The sequence below is a fragment of the Haliotis asinina genome, chromosome 1, assembly GCF_037392515.1.
Source record: "Haliotis asinina isolate JCU_RB_2024 chromosome 1, JCU_Hal_asi_v2, whole genome shotgun sequence".
NCBI lineage: Eukaryota > Metazoa > Mollusca > Gastropoda > Lepetellida > Haliotidae > Haliotis > Haliotis asinina.
The window spans coordinates 62128045-62144206 of NC_090280.1; the positions used below are offsets into that span (position 1 = coordinate 62128045).

General features: G+C 38.5%; 1 protein-coding gene across 1 annotated transcript in view; it reads left to right on the forward strand.

Moving 5' to 3' along the window:
- Nucleotides 1-16162, forward strand: part of LOC137295690 (transmembrane protein 132E-like) — a 78440-nt gene that overhangs the window by 34823 nt on the left and 27455 nt on the right. Inside the window, exon 3 of the mRNA XM_067827177.1 lies at nucleotides 552-701. Coding sequence (XP_067683278.1) covers nucleotides 552-701 — 150 coding nt within the window. The remainder of the gene's footprint in view (nucleotides 1-551; nucleotides 702-16162) is intronic.

Below are 16162 nucleotides of genomic sequence, written 5' to 3' on the forward strand. Positions count from 1 at the left end.
ATTTGGTTGATGCCTGTCATTGTAGTCTTAGTTAGACTTAGTTTCTGAATGTGTATATAATTTTCATTGGAGCAAATAAACCTACCTAAATTGAAAAGGAGTTGCAGGGAGACCAAAGATTCAGAACCTTGGGAAATCTAGATTAAATGAATCTGACTTGATTCATTTTGGGATTTTGCATTGTAGAGAGGGCTATGCAGTAGGGAAAATAATGTAGTTCAGGGACAGAGAGACAGACAATATCCCCATGTCAATTACTAGATAGACTGGTATGGACTTAAAAGCATGCAGACGACTTAAATCAAACTGGAGTATTGCTGAGTGCAGCCTAAAACAACAAACAAAACAATGTACCTGTTCACAGCTTTGATGGTCCTTATAGGAAACCCTCACTTCTTGGACCATAAATCTGATGGATATTTCCAGTTATGGTCAAAATGTTTTGATTTCTGCTATATCTGACATTGAGACAAATCGAGACTGATTCATGCCGCAGTGACTTCATTTCTGCCAATGTCCCTGCTTATATAAACTTATGATATTGTTTACAGGGTAAAGGTACGCAATGGACTTCTGATTCGAAATGCTGTGGTGAGCGAGAACAGCCCTTGGAGTATATATGTTGAGATCAGCGACAGACAGCGTTCAGCCACGGTCACAGCCTTTGTCAAGGACACTGAGAAACTCAGCCAAAGGTCAAGGTAAGACCAATATGTTCCTGCCAATTTGGTCTCCACCCCTCTTGTTCATGGCCCTTAGGGAATGTTCATTGTTTCCTGCAGGACATGGAGAAGGCAAGTGGATCAAGTCAGTGACTAGCTATGTTAAAGTACAGAGTTAGATTCCACACATACTGTCATAATTAGTGTCATTTACACAGATATGGTGTATATTCTTTGAACCCAGAGTCAGAGTGAACAGTTTACCAACACGCCATGGATGTCAACCACAATTACTAACATTCTTAATTAGAACCCTCAAGAAAGGGATATCCTAACTAGCGCCTGCTTTGAATCTTTGTCAAAACTGAGACAAGTGTGTTTATAGTGTACATTTATAGTAGGTATTTTATGTCTGATGGCCATTCCCCAATGTGATATGAAGAGAATAGTACCAGCAGTGGTGGATTGCATCATTGGGCCTGTTCATTGTTGCATTGCAATAGGCTCAGAATCAGAGAAGAACTAAGACTCCATATCTAGAATAAGTTATTAAACCAAAATAGATGTCAGATTCTTCAGAAGAGAAGACCGAGAACCTAACCTCATGCAGAGCCTCACAAAGAAGCAAAACAGCGCATAATGACCAACATTCATTCTGTACCGGAAGAATTCCTTTTAAAAAGTTTCAGCAAAACACTGCTGATGCTTAACACATGGACAGACAATTCCTTCATTTCTGACCACAACCTGTCCATGATCTGAAAGGAAATGTAAACATGGCAGAATATTCGTTATCAGATGCTTTACTAATGCATACATTCCATCAAAACACTAGGATCCAGCTGTTATGTTGGCGGTCACATTGACAACCATTCTGCTTACCGTCTGGGAAGACATGTTTTCAATCACAATGCCAGACCTCTCTGAGTCTCTCTGTGAAGGATGGTATGATATCAGGTTTAACCTGATTATCTAGTAAACATGAAACTGATATTTGTCTGGATGGAGGCCTATTTTACAGTGCAAGTCTGTGTGCAAGAAGCTGACAGGCCTTGCTTTGAAATGTAGCACTTCCTTGTGTAATCTTATCACCATGGCACACCAATACTATCATGCTTTGTTAATTTCAACAGGGAAACTGTTTGTTAGAACTTACTTTTTGACACTTTATGTTCTTTTTGTGTGCCGATGAACCTATTTTTTCTGTTGCAAAATGTAATTAAGATGGGCGAAAGTAAGCCAGTTTAAATGAAATAATGTTTGATTGTTTAGTCTAAATTTACAATACGATATGTCACAGTATTCTCATGTGCAGTGTGACCCTGAAACATTATTTATCTTTTAAAGTGACTCGTATCATTAAATATTGTCCTAATTATGAAGGTCAATACTCTTGATGGATTGTGATATCCAGAGTCAATTGTTTACAAACTACTGCCATATAACTAGCTGTTCTTGAGTCTGGTGTTAAACAAGAAACAAACATTAAATATCTATCAGTATTCATTTTTGATTTGGCTATATTCTTTTATATGAAATATGATCAATACCATTCAAATCAAGTTCAGTTTAGAACATGTTTGAGGCAGTTCATATAGCCTGTAACACTTAATTAATGAAATTTCAAACTCTTTTAAATATACAATTCAAAACAAGTTAAGAACCACTTTCATGTTCCTTGTGTATCATTCATGAAAAAGTTATAAAAATTTATCAGTTTTCAAAGTGTTACCATGGAAATCACAGTCAGATGGAAGCAGTAACAATAGTAATGTGGTTAACTTAGGATTCTTTGAAATCTTTGAATAGTGTATTGGGTGGTCTTGAAATTTAATTTGAGTGGTATATGTGCCTATGATACTGATCTTGCTGGCTATGTAGAATTCTATGTGCATGTGTAGATATCTAGAGGTGAAACTGCTGGCTATGTAGAATTCTATGTGCATGTGTAGATATCTAGAGGTGAAACTGCTGGCGCAGCGTTATCAGTGTATCATGTAGCGATACAATGCTGAGGCAGTCACATTCAGCCTTTGATGGATAACATGCTGATTGAATACCTGTGTTTGATTGAAATGCATCGGAGAACAAAGGGGTTACCTATACCGTAACGAGCTTCCAGGTGCAACAACAATGGCTTCCAGCAGGCAAGAGTTCTTTTCTGGTCAGCCATGTTTCCAAGGGACCATTCTATATGGCTGTAAACAGGATTCATTGTTGCTTCCCAGCTTAGAACGTGTTGTAATCAGTCAGCAGAATTAGAGAGAGTAAAAAATGGAAACTTGTCAAAAATCAAGTATGATTGTCACTTGTTTTGTTGTCTTTCACAAAAAACATATTTGTGGTCAAATACCATTTTAATTATTCAGTTATGATTCAAAAGATTGTTTTTTCAATACTGAAGAGAGTTGACTGAGTAGCATTTGTGTAATTACCAAGGCTGCTTTGTGAAATGAAGGATTCATACCAGCACAATATTTTCACACATTTTAAAGCTTCCTACTTTTGGTGTGTGTTTCCAAGCATTGATGGCAACTAGTTCTATGATTGTGTTCGGTTCCAAATAAGGCCAAAAGTTATTTTTTGGTCTAAGCATCTTCTTTAGTACTGAAACTATGTCTGTTCATAGTATAATTACCCTTGAATTTCTGATTTGGCAATCAGATGATGTGTATGACAATTAAATCCTAAATAGTATTGTATTATTAAAAAATATTTAGAAAGTTTTTTAATGAGCAGTATAATTCAAGTTTCTGCCTCCCTCAACCATGTGATGGAATTTATGAAATTATTGTCCTAGAGGCCACAAGCAATATCATACCCTTTAGCCACTAGCTTGGTCAGCACTTCTCTGCCAGATGCGTTGGATTATGCACACTACACATTCTCCAAAACAGCCAGCAATTTCTTTTATATAAAATTCTAATTGTCTTTCTTGTTTCATGCATTAAATAACAGTTTTCTAAGCAGGAGCTAGATATGTACTGTTTGAACATTTTCTATATTTAAAAACATACAAGTATTTGAGAAAATAGTCTAACTTTTAGTGTCTGAACATGAATTATGTGTTCGTATAAACAGTTATATCCAAACTGAAGAAAGCTACATAAATGAAAGTTAATGTACCTGTTGAAAATATAGGATGATAGCTTCATTTCTGTTTAAATTTAGAGGCAGTAGGGTAGCCTAGTGGTTAAGCCTTCACTCATCAATGTGCTGTGATATATACTGGATTATTTCTAAATGTGTCACAAAACTACACTCAAATGATCTGAAGTAAGTTTTGAGGAAAGGAAAATAATATGGTCAAGGGACAAAGGTGTGGATGAGAAGTACGTACAATATGTAGTGTTGAGAGACGTGTTTGTACCCAGTACATCTTCACCATGTTCTGACTGAGATAAATTAAGATGTACAAGCATCCCTCGCAATAACACGCTTCGCGATACCTCGGATTCGGTGAAACTGCGGGGTAATCCGTGGCACCCATTAAAAGGTTGTACTGCAATCACACCCCTTCACGAAGTCGAAAACAGCTCATCAACAAATCTGCTGCTGCGCACCTATAACTTACGTAAACTAGTGAAATTCAGTGCAGATGGCAACTGACAGTGTTTATCGTACCTATCCATTGTGTTTCACATGCTGAAAACATGCAGGGTTTTCTCAGTAATAATCATAGCAATTTCGTAGTAGTAACTTATGAAAGACAAGACATGCTGTCAGTTGAGTTACGATGAGTACTTACAGTGTTTGCTGTGATGAAACACCGTGCTAAAAACACAGTCATCCCATGTATGGTGTCAGAAAACACATTTTATTTGATTAAATTCAGTTCCAATTTTATTTATAAAAACTGTTGACTGAACCAACGGAAACACCGTGAGAGCATTACCTCATTCCTTACACGTACAACTTCCGCTTACCTCATTCGTGAGAGTCCGTTTTTCGCGCCTACCCCGATAGCACCAATTTAACATTATTCTTAGCAGTCACCAACAGATTACAGTCTCATCAATCCACGGACTCTGAGACCCGCGTTATTGACTCATTGAAGTCAATTTCAACAATTAAATGGGCAAAATTTTGTTGTTTTTACAATCAAAGTTGCAAGTATGGTGGGAAGTCAGCGGTGATTTGTCAAACTGTCTCCAGCGTAAATTGTATCAAGACAGGTAACAGCCTGTGTTCATTGTTATGTTAAATATGTTTGCAGAAAACTCACATCACTTACTAGCCAGATAGCAGTGTGAAATAATCTGTTACAATAACAGCTTAATATGTAAAATATTCTGATAATGGTATAGAAGTTCTTTGATGTAATATTATCAGATCATTTCTACCTGAATCACCGGTACATTGGACCAAAACATCGCTATTTCCAGCTTAGTTGAACAACAACAAAGACGTATATTCACGTGAATATACGTCTTTGATAACAGGTAGCATAAGTGGTACAACAATCAAGTTATCATGTCTAGTGATTTTTGATTGCAAAGTTTCCCGTACATATAAATATTTTCATTTTCAAAGTTTGTTTATTTTCACCTTCAACGATATGATATAATTTTACTGGACCCAATTCATGAAACAGCAGTTTTGATATGTCCTTGGAATGTACGATCTAACTCGGCCTTTGTTCCACATTATGTAATAGGTACTATAACGCGGATGTCTAATAACGCGGGGGGTCATCCGTGGACCCCAAGACCCGCGTAGTAGCGAGGGATGACTGTATGTCTAAGAAAGGCGGGGAACAACACCCTTGTCCCCACCCAAATGAAACTTTGCAGTCACCATCAGATATGTGTTTTAGCCTGTGCAGCCATTGTGGAAACTTCAGGCTGAAGTATATCATCATTGAAGGAGTAAAAAAATCTCAAGTTTGATGAATTCTCTTGCCTGTAGCTATTTCCTCATTACAAAGAAGGATTTTTCATGTGAGTGCACATGTGATTTGAAGCAGATCATTTGTCTCAAGTATTGATATAGACTCATCAATTTTGCTGTTGCCATGGACACCAGCCTCGCAATCATGTCTCGGTAACCACGGCTACCAATGCAGTTAAAGAACTATCAAATGTATTGATTGTCTCCGCTTGTGTTGGCCATGAATCGGAATGCTGGCTGGGATGGAAACCCTGGAATTCAAAACAAACCATTTCTCCTCTCAGTGAGAACCTTCCAGTTGTGTATTGATATTTCTGGGTCGTGAGTGGAACGTATGCCTGCTTGTTGACTACATGATGATGACTCCTACATAGCGTTAGGTTTTGATACCCCTGCATTTCCCACTGCTTTCAGTGTCTCCTTTGATTGTGCTTTTAACTATGGACAGGTCAACACTAAATGTACAGGGGTCAGAGTTGTTTAGGTTGTACTGGGCCCTCTTGTTATTTATGTGGTGCCTTGGAGGAACATGTCAGAGTATTGGGAGGGGGAAGAAAGGCATTTAATTTGTCTGGAACCAAATAGGATTCGTGCAGCAGGAGATAAAATCAGATAGGCATCTTCAGTGACATGATGCAGTGTCCTTTTTAACAGTGTTCTTGGATGTTTGATTGCACAGATTAGGTTTTGAAGCAGTTTTATTTTGCTTCAGAATGGCCTTAAAATGATATAGATAACTTTATTTTGGGGTCAGTCAGGGTTCCCCTCCCATCCTCCTCTACATTCCAACATAACTCCCAGCCCCAGACACAAGATACCCCCTTCCCCAGCCCACATTGCTTGATCCAAGCCCGCATGACTGGGTAGTTGGCTTCAAGGTACAGGTATTTTCAGGGTTGTATATTTACAGAGGCCATCATGACTGGCCATAGCTAGCAAAAACAGGCCTGTTGAGGTAATTACTGACACTTGCAGGAAAGATATTAGCTTCTTGTGGGGTCACTGCCGAAAGGTTCCATACAGAACGTGGGAGTTGTTTACATGCAATGGCTCTGGGAGGGAGAGTCTGTAATAGTGAGAAATGCTGTCTTTACCTTGTAGAGAATCATTTTCAAGATTAGAAAGAAATCCATGTTTAGACACCTCCTGGAGGATCATGTTGAAGGAGGAGATTGATAGGTATGGCAAGGTGGAGCAGTCTGTTGAGGTCAGCTTCGATTTCTGTCCTCCTTATCGGTCTAGTAGATAAAGCCTTGCAAACTTGATGGTATGCAAGAAAGTAGTTTTGTTACTTGCATTGGGTGAGTGAGGTAACAGTTGGCTGGGCCCTGAGTAAGACCCATTGTGGATGAGGGCTGGTGAGTTAGTATAGTTGTTAAGGTGTTCGATCAACATGCTGAAGGTTTGATTCCCCACATGGGTACCCATTTCTGGTGCCCCCTGCTGTGATATTACTAGAATATTGCTGAGTGGCTTAAAGCCAAACTCACTTGTAAGGGATGTTTAATTATACCAACTACAAAACCTCACCCCACCTTGCCTCACCTCATCTTGCCTTCGCCTCGCCTCGCCTCACATTTCTACTTGAATAGCTGATGACATCATCATCATTACAGCCAGATTTTCACATGTCCAGTTCAGACACACACTCACCACATGAGTGCAGTAATCTCAAACACTTCATTAAGCCCTGTTTCACCACTCCACACTGTGTACACACCATTAACATCTAGCTCAGGCTTTGCTAAAGAGAAATGTAAAACATTTGAAAACACCTTCCTTCAGTTGCTCCTCTCGAAGATGGTCACTGAACAGCACACTTCAGTTTGTAAATCTTTGAGTAATTGACCATGACAGCCATCATTAAGGATCATATACCTGTGATGCACAACAAGCTACCTGTATGTAATCATGGAATTGATATATTACAATAGCCTAGCAAAAGTAATTTCATGTTGCCAACAAATGAAAAATGGAATTTTTGTTTCGAACATAAATAGGATGTTTTGGCCAGTTTAATCTGAAAGTGAGCTTATTGTGGTAAGAGTTCTGTGCGTAATCCACAACTGAAATGTATTCTGTTTATTATGATTATTTCTGGGGGTAGAGTTTAGATTTGAGGTTTATTATTAATATTTTGTCATGTTTAGGATTAGGATTAGGATTGGGATTGGCTGTCTATAAAATCATCTATTCCTAGGCATAGAATGATTTTTTAAATCAGGTTACTGGTGGAAACCTTTCCCTCATTGCAACTGGTTACCTGAACATGATCGAGTCAATGATTATGGTGAGTGCTTTCGGTTTACCTAAGGTGATTCTTTGCTATGCTAGTTTACATTTCTACTGTCTAAAATTGAAGGACAAATTTGAAAAAAGTCCAGGTATGTCATAGTTGTAATTCACTGAACATTAAGTATTTGGATTGAAAATGCCTTTGACAGTTTTTCAGACAGAGATATTTTTCAACAACAACAGTCATCAAACATATATACTGGCTTGGTATGCTTTGGGATAAGAATATGCATCAGTCATCAAACATATATACTGGCTTGGTATGCTTTGGGATAAGAATATGCATCAGTCATCAAACATATATACTGGCTTGGTATGCTTTGGGATAAGAATATGCATCAGTCATCAAACATATATACTGGCTTGGTATGCTTTGGGATAAGAATATGCATCAGTCATCAAACATATATACTGGCTTGGTATGCTTTGGGATAAGAATATGCATCAGTCATCAAAGTATCAGTTGATGCTCAAGATTTAATTTAGTTTCTTTTATATCATTAAATTTCATTAGACTTGAAATGTTGGTACATAAATGTATTTTGACCGGAAGATCGTGTACATAAGATTCTTTGTTCACTAGAATATCCTTATTTGAATTCGCTTTGAATATAAGGACATGTTATAGCAGTGTCTATTGTTTGAAGTTCAACTCATAGTGTTATAAGGTATCCTCTGATCGTCAGATTGGATCGAAACTTCTTACTCGGGCACTGAAGAACTAAATTACTTACAGAGGTCTTAAGTTTTTCTGTCATTTGCATTTTTTAATCTTGAAAAGTTAAGGAGAGGCTAAATAGGGCTTGTTCTTTGTCTGATGCTTTTCAATGGAAATTCCATTAAGTTGTTGTTGTAAGTTTCTGATTAAGTTGGTCCGTGTTTTGTCTTTTGTCCGTGGGTGTAGTTAAATGGCTATATTTTGTCTAGAATAAATGTCAGCTGAAGATAGGGGCACTTTGATCTATGGAGATGCACTGCAAGCGGGGTAAAGGGGATGGTTTCAGAGATAGCTCACCTACCACACATTCCAGGCAAAGAGACGATCAGAGCAGCAATTAGTGTACCACATCTTATAACAAGAATCTTTGCCAAATGATGAGGTAGATGGTAGCTTTTGGAATTATAAAGTCTCCTTCCAGTAATTCTTACACCAAGATATGAATTGTGAGATTGTGTTAGATTCTGGTATGCACTGAGAAGAGTTGTGTCCCTTAGTTTTGTTAGGATCCATCAAGAGATGTCCTATCACATGTTTATGTATGCCATAAGTTGGAGACTAGATGTGTCAATACTGTACTTAAGATAAGGCGAAAGGGATATTTCAGCCTACAATCCTGTCATGGAGTCCTTAGGGCTGGAGTATCCCCGTCTGATGAGTACACTTCCTATGAAACGCGTAACAAAGATACACCTCAGTCGATCAGGCCCAGTGTAGTCACATATTTTGCTTTAACAGTACTGTACTTAATTTAGCTGGATTCACAAGAGCGCTGTTCTACATTGTCCTTGTAGCGATGTGATAGTTTTAAGCCTGATATCTTCGTGGTACATGCTCTCGATAGATTATGATGATTTTGACATTTGTCATGCACTTAAAGACGTAATTTGTGTATTCACATTGATGGTCTTATGTGGTAAATGTCTGCGATCCTCCATCACATGTTCACACAAGGAAGGAATCTTGCTAAAAGAGATGTAAAAGCTGGCTCACTCATTGAGTCACTACATTTGTAGTGTATATTTCAAGTATATATGGATGACAACTTCTTTGATTCTGGAGCATAATGTTTGGATACAGGTTCTTAAATTATTTTAAGATATGAAAGTATTTGAAAACGATACAAGAACCGATATCGAAACATTTTGCTCTTGTTCTATCTGACTTCCAACTTCTTAAAATGACACATAAACAAATTATACACATCTGCATTAAAATAATTATTGAACATTGTTAAGAATAAAATAATTGTCGAAGCGATGAGACCGTGTTTTCAGACTAGTGCTGCAATACTTTTGATTTTTCATTAAACCGTTGATGTATGAAAATGATTTAAACATCTTTTGTAACAAGATAACTCCACACTGGTAAACACTGTTGACACCCGTTTCCTGAGCATCTGAGGACACACCTGAGTAGTTGATGCAGCATAATGGTGATGAAGTGACGATGACCGCTGTTCTCCCAGGTTGAAATGTGGCTGTTTCACTCAGGTGCCTCCATCTGGTGGTCATTTCTTGTAAAGGTCAGAGTTAACATCCACATCACCAAGTCACAATAAAGGGGATTTGGCATGTCTTGAGAAGAGATGGTGATGTTGAAATATACTTGATCACAATATGCATAATAGTTTGTTTTGTTCATTTGGTATCTGTTTCTGTGGATGTGGAGTAATGGGTTTTCATTGCTGGATAAGGTCATTCATGTATCAAGGGAAATACATTGATGTGTGATATATGTTAGGTGAATTGCAATCTTTTCAGGCAAGGATGAGAGATGAGGTGTTGAGTTAATTAGATGAGAACAGCTGGGTACATTTGCAGTCATCATCAGGCCTTTTGTTTTTTATTAATTTGCAAAATGTGTGTCCTCAAAATTGAATTTAGGCATTCAAAATAAAAAAACAACTTTTTAATTCAATCTTCAAGATTAGTACTGCTAATGAGTAAATTACAAGCTTGTGCAGGGCACCTTGGTAGAGTTATGATTGAGAAATAGCACCAAAAGATATTTGTTTTGGACTTATGTGTTAGAAATTTGATTTTTTAATGCATTAACCAAGGTTTCTAATGAACCGCAGTGAAACGATGCCGTTTTCTCTTTTCGCCAACTTGTAAAAAATGGGCCAAATCTGTGTTTGTCAAGCATTTGTATAGTTTCAAATTTGAATTTTGCTTTGCCAGTTGGTCTCTTTTGTGTTACATCTGGACTTAATACAGTGGATTTTATGATATCGGTCTCCAACAAAAATGCTTAATATTATGAGTAGTTGCATGTATATGTTTAATACAGTTTCTACTGAATTGTTTTATGTTACTTAAAACTTTTAAAGTTAATATGTACCGTCATCCTGCTGGAATTTGCCTCAAAATGTTGAGAACTCTTATCTTAACAAATCAAAACAATTCACATTTCCTGTATATCTTGTACATGAATTGAGGAGACCACATTCTTGTTTCATCTTGAAAATATCAAATTACAAGATCCAAGGTGTCCCGAATAAACAAGAAATGTTTATGGCTGTGTGAAGCTCCCCACTGCTTGAGGTACTTGTTATGTAATGAGTTTTGCCTTCCCGCTTTGGCGGCCATCTTGTACACTTACCCAACAGCTTCCTCCCACCTGGCGGACACCTGATGTGTGTTGCTGATGCAGAATAGAGCTTAATTGCTCGTAATTACTGACAGTGATTAGTCAGGAGTTAGGCATAACACAAGCCAGATGCACACTGACACATGAGAGTGAGAATGGCCACTTCTGAAAGACCGCCTGGTAACTTGATCAAGACAGGTCCACAACAAGCTTTGCTTGTCCTTAGGTCCACTGTTGAAAGATGAGGTTGTCACACTTGGTGACTGGGTCATTTTCCCCCTACGGTGACTTATAGTTACTTAAAATATTGATCACAGGTTTGCAAGTTCAGGCTTGATTACTTGCATGCTGCAGAGATGCCAACCTTTACGACTTTATCGTAGTTGCTACAAAATTTAGCCTTAAACTTCTCCCATACAATTGCACTAAGTATTGTATAAGTGCAATTCTACCTTTTCTAACGGCATGACTGTTTCTTCTGTTCGATTATATGAAACTCAGAAACATGAAATTAAAGATTCACTCTTGATTAGTTTCATATTTTGTTTCACAAATCCATCATAATTTTATGTTTTTAGTAAGCTACTATTTTTGTGGTCAAAGTACTAGTTTTGATCCTTGCAACTGCTATTTACAACACTTATTTTTTATGCTGACATTGAAAAAGAAGCAGGCACAAAACATTATTAATCCTGGAGCTTGTGGTTGACACTGGAAGGATTTTTGTTGAAAGATTTGCAAGAGTGAAGAAAAATACTCACTTTATTAAAAAAAAATGCTGAGAATTATTACCTTTGACATTTTTTCACTTTGACATGCATCATGCAAAAGGTCAAGGCCACAATATATGTGCATTGTTATTTATTTATTGAAGTTGATTTACAAAATGAACAGAAACGGTTTTGGTGAAACTAGGATTTGTATGTATTCGGGTCCAACTTAGGGACCGTTCATAATTTATGGCTGGGTGGCGTAATGATGATTTTCATGGAGTTGCATGTACAATGTGAATGTCTTCTCTCCCCGCCTTCCCCAATTAATGTACAAAGTAAGAGACCCCCCTGCTTGTCATGTACAAAATCAATGACCCACACCCCAGAAGGTGTGTTCAAAATTGATAACACCCCCAGTCTGCTTCCAGCCCCATCCCCCTTCTTCCCCCCCCCCTCCCCCAGCCCTTAAAATCATCATTACCAGGGTCTCTTAGCTCAACAGTACTTCAATTCCATACAGTCTAAATGAAGTCTCTTGCAATTCCCCGAGTCTGTCTTATAGCTAAGAGGTTTTGTGTTTTTAAGGTGAACAATTGACTTTCTTTTGCAAGTGTTTGTGCTGAGAATGACCAAGATATGATCAGCTGTTCTGGGATTCCAACAGTATGATAGTGATTCATATACAAGAGAATATAGTATAGTCAGAATCATACCATGGTCTCAGTTTTTATCAGATATATATTGTGATTATGGAAGGGTTTTGATGTTTTGATTTGGCATCTCGTGGAGGTATTGGTTCTGTGGCTGTCAGATAAAAGGGTTATGATGTTGCAGGTGGTTGCTGTTCCAACACCTTCTCGGTATTTAGATCTCAGGGTAGTTCTTGTGCTGCAGAGGGACTCAGTATGAGCAGTTGTGTAAATGAATAATGATGGGATAGGATGCTGCCAGTGGCTGCTGATTGTGGGGAAGTCACCAGGGGGAATACAATAGTTCATCTGAGAGTTTCTGATCACATTCTGTCCCGGTACTAGATCAATGCTAACAGTATCAGCCTCTTGTTTGCCCTGGTCAGGCCTGAAGGCCCACACTGCCCTTCTCACCATCTAGCCAGTTAACTATCATTTATTTACATTTACTTTACTCAAGACCTACTGACACAATGGTCCACCCCCACACAGTCTGACATGCCTGTTGCCCTAGACACACACCCATCCTGCTGCAACACCCCCATCCCACCCCATGAGATGAAGGTTGAACTGATTTTCTGCTGCCTCAGTTTGTGACAAAGATCAGGTGCCTCTCTCCCTCTCCCTGATAAAGTTTTGTAGGCATATCTACCACAGTGCCACACTCTCATCAGAGAAAGGCTTCTCAGCATGTAGATCTCACCTAACAAAGGATTAGGGCAAGACACCATCACACTGCAGCAGAGAAGATTCGTGTGTAGAATGTCATCAATACATGGGGGATCTCAAGCCATTACACTTGTCTGGGTCACACTACACTGTCACATAGCACCTTGTGCCCAATACGTATACTGGCTATATACAGGAAACATACATTGGCAAGACATTGTTGAATTCAGTTTCAACTGGGGAGCATTTTTTTTATCTCACATTTTTCAAGTTGGCAGTCAAAAGATTAATACTTTAAAATTTTCTTTCTGTTGTTTTATAACTGTAAACATATGGTTAGTAGGTTTTGATATAAATATGGTATATAACTGAGTAGATCCTGAACATGCTGTCGTTTTAGTGTCTTGTAGTGGAATATGCATGCAGACAACTTAAGATGCTTTATTTCTTATTTGGGTTTAATGACTTGGCGATAATGTTCAAACTCCCAATTGCGAATTTTTTGTCTACCTTCCTGATTTTGGTGGTCAGCGGTTGTGTAAACCATTAAGGTATGGGGTGGGGATAATGTGCGCAGAGTCTGTGATACATATTGGGGGAGAAGCAGGGCTGGGGCGTGGGGCATATATGTGCTGTGTCTGATACATACCTCTGTGGTGGGGAGAGAGGGACTGTGGTGTCAGGGTGTGAAGTGTGTGCTGGGCATATGTGTGCAGGGTCTGCGGTGTATATGGGTGGGTTTGGTGCTGTGGTGTACAAGGGTGTCTGTGGCATGGGCATATATGCGACACGTCTAGGTGTATAGGAAGGGGGTTGTAGTGAAGGTGTGTTTTGTGTGTGCAAGAGGGTAAGGGGTGATGTGTGTGTGTGTCTCTCTCTCTTTCTCTCTCTACCCTATCTCTCTCTACCCTTCTCTCTCTCTCTCTCTCTCTCTACCTCTCTCTACCCCTCTCTACCTTTTGCCATCTTTAACTTGGCAGACATATTCGTCCAGGTCACTCAGTAAGCTAATTCTGATGAACATTAACGAGCATTTCCATACAGCCCTTTTCTTTAGTCTGTCATACAATGCGTTCACTGCCATAGCAGAGAATATTGGGTGTAGTTCATGAAAGTCCATTCCCCACCCCACCCCCCCACCCCCACCTGCAAGCTTAAGCATGCGTACATACTCGATAGCCTGGGCGTCAGAATCTTTGACAATTAGCCATCAGCATCTCTCACAAAGCCAGCTTTCAGGTAGGCTTGTCTGATGTTCAGGATATTTTGGGTGGCTTACTGTCAAATATATGAGCAAAATCTGTCTAAATATAGACTTGACTGGAGAGCACTCCTTGAACATCATCATCAGGGATAGTGAAGAGAAAATTGTGAATGTGAATGTTACTTATTATCATGAACCAGCAGGAACTGGAGTAGATTTTATTGAACTGTGTTTGTGTAATTTTCAAGTTTCGAGTAAGGATTTGGTAAATACAGAATCTCTCCCAAGTGTTTTGTGATAACAAGTATCGTTATAAGTTGATTAAAGTTAAAATATCTAAGTCTTACTTAGGATATTTTACCTTAATCAACGATTGCTGATCTGTTTGATATTAGAAGACACGATTTTGAGCTTGTTTTTATCATCCAAAATCATCCTTCATCAGTAGTCAGAAAAAGAATGTAATTTATCTGAACACAAAACTGACATCAGACTTCTTCAACAGTGATCCTCCTGAGGCCACAGCATTGTGACCTCATAGCATTGTCACCTTTGTTGTTAACATGTCAAAGCATTGTAAGGTCATTAACTGATGATGTAATTCAATTCAGTTGTGACGTTATCTACAATGCAGATATTGCTTCATATCACACAAGTGATACCTACTGTGGAGTCAGTTTTGGATGATAAATATGGTTTGCATTTTTGTGTGTTCGTTTGAAAGAAAGGGCTGACAAAGGACCATCCTGTGACTGATTGAAGGGACACCAAACTTTTAGAGTAAAAAGAATTGTTTCTTTCATCCAGGAGAAATTAAAAACATTTGTTGTGAACTTCAAGTCTTTATACACATAATGCAAATCACAATATGAGAGCTTTTTTTCTTTTATTGATTCCAATTCTGTCAAGGTGAACAAAATTACTTTAATTGCCACAGAAGAGTGACAACAAAATAGAGAAACAGTAAAACACATAAAGAGATTAGCTTGCCCCTTGTTTCTTGAGGGTTGAAGATGAAAATAGGGAAGCAAGAAAATGTTAGAGTTATTTGATTGTCCTGACTGGTGTGAGAGGCGAGTCTGTAGACAATCCCAGAACATTCCTGCCAGTATTGATCTGCCTATGAAATATTCATAGACCAGAACATGGTCTTTGTAAGCTATGGAGAGCAAAGATGGAGAGGAGGAGTTGCTACTCTCAGAAAACCTCAGCGTGGGCACTGTGTTCTGGGGAACTCCTTGAGGTAGAGGCCGACCTCTGTAGCATGCTTGTATAATGGATTAGAGCCTTACGTCTGTGAGGCAAGGAGCTTTTCAGTGCTATGCGGATTTATATGGAAAATCTACTTTTTGCCCATTGATTGTATTCATGAAGAAGTTCTTCTCATGGCTGAATTTACACTTGGTTTTAACACTGATGCAAGGACATCGTGAATGAACTGTCAGATTTTCAACGAAATTCTATTTTGTAAATTTTACATGAAATTAACCTTGTTCCCAGAGCGAACTATTTTGCATGGGAGCTGAAGAACCTTGTGGGATGGAATGGCAATCATGGCAAATAAGTGATGTTGGGGGTTCCAGTAGGGCAGATGTAGTTAAAAATTGTTGAAAAATCCATGCAGGTTTTAAAGGACATAATTCTTCCAGATACAGGTACCAGTGTGCAAGCTGTGAAATAAAGATTGTTATTTGGCAGGTTTATTTGTCCACCAGATTCTTCAGAACTGG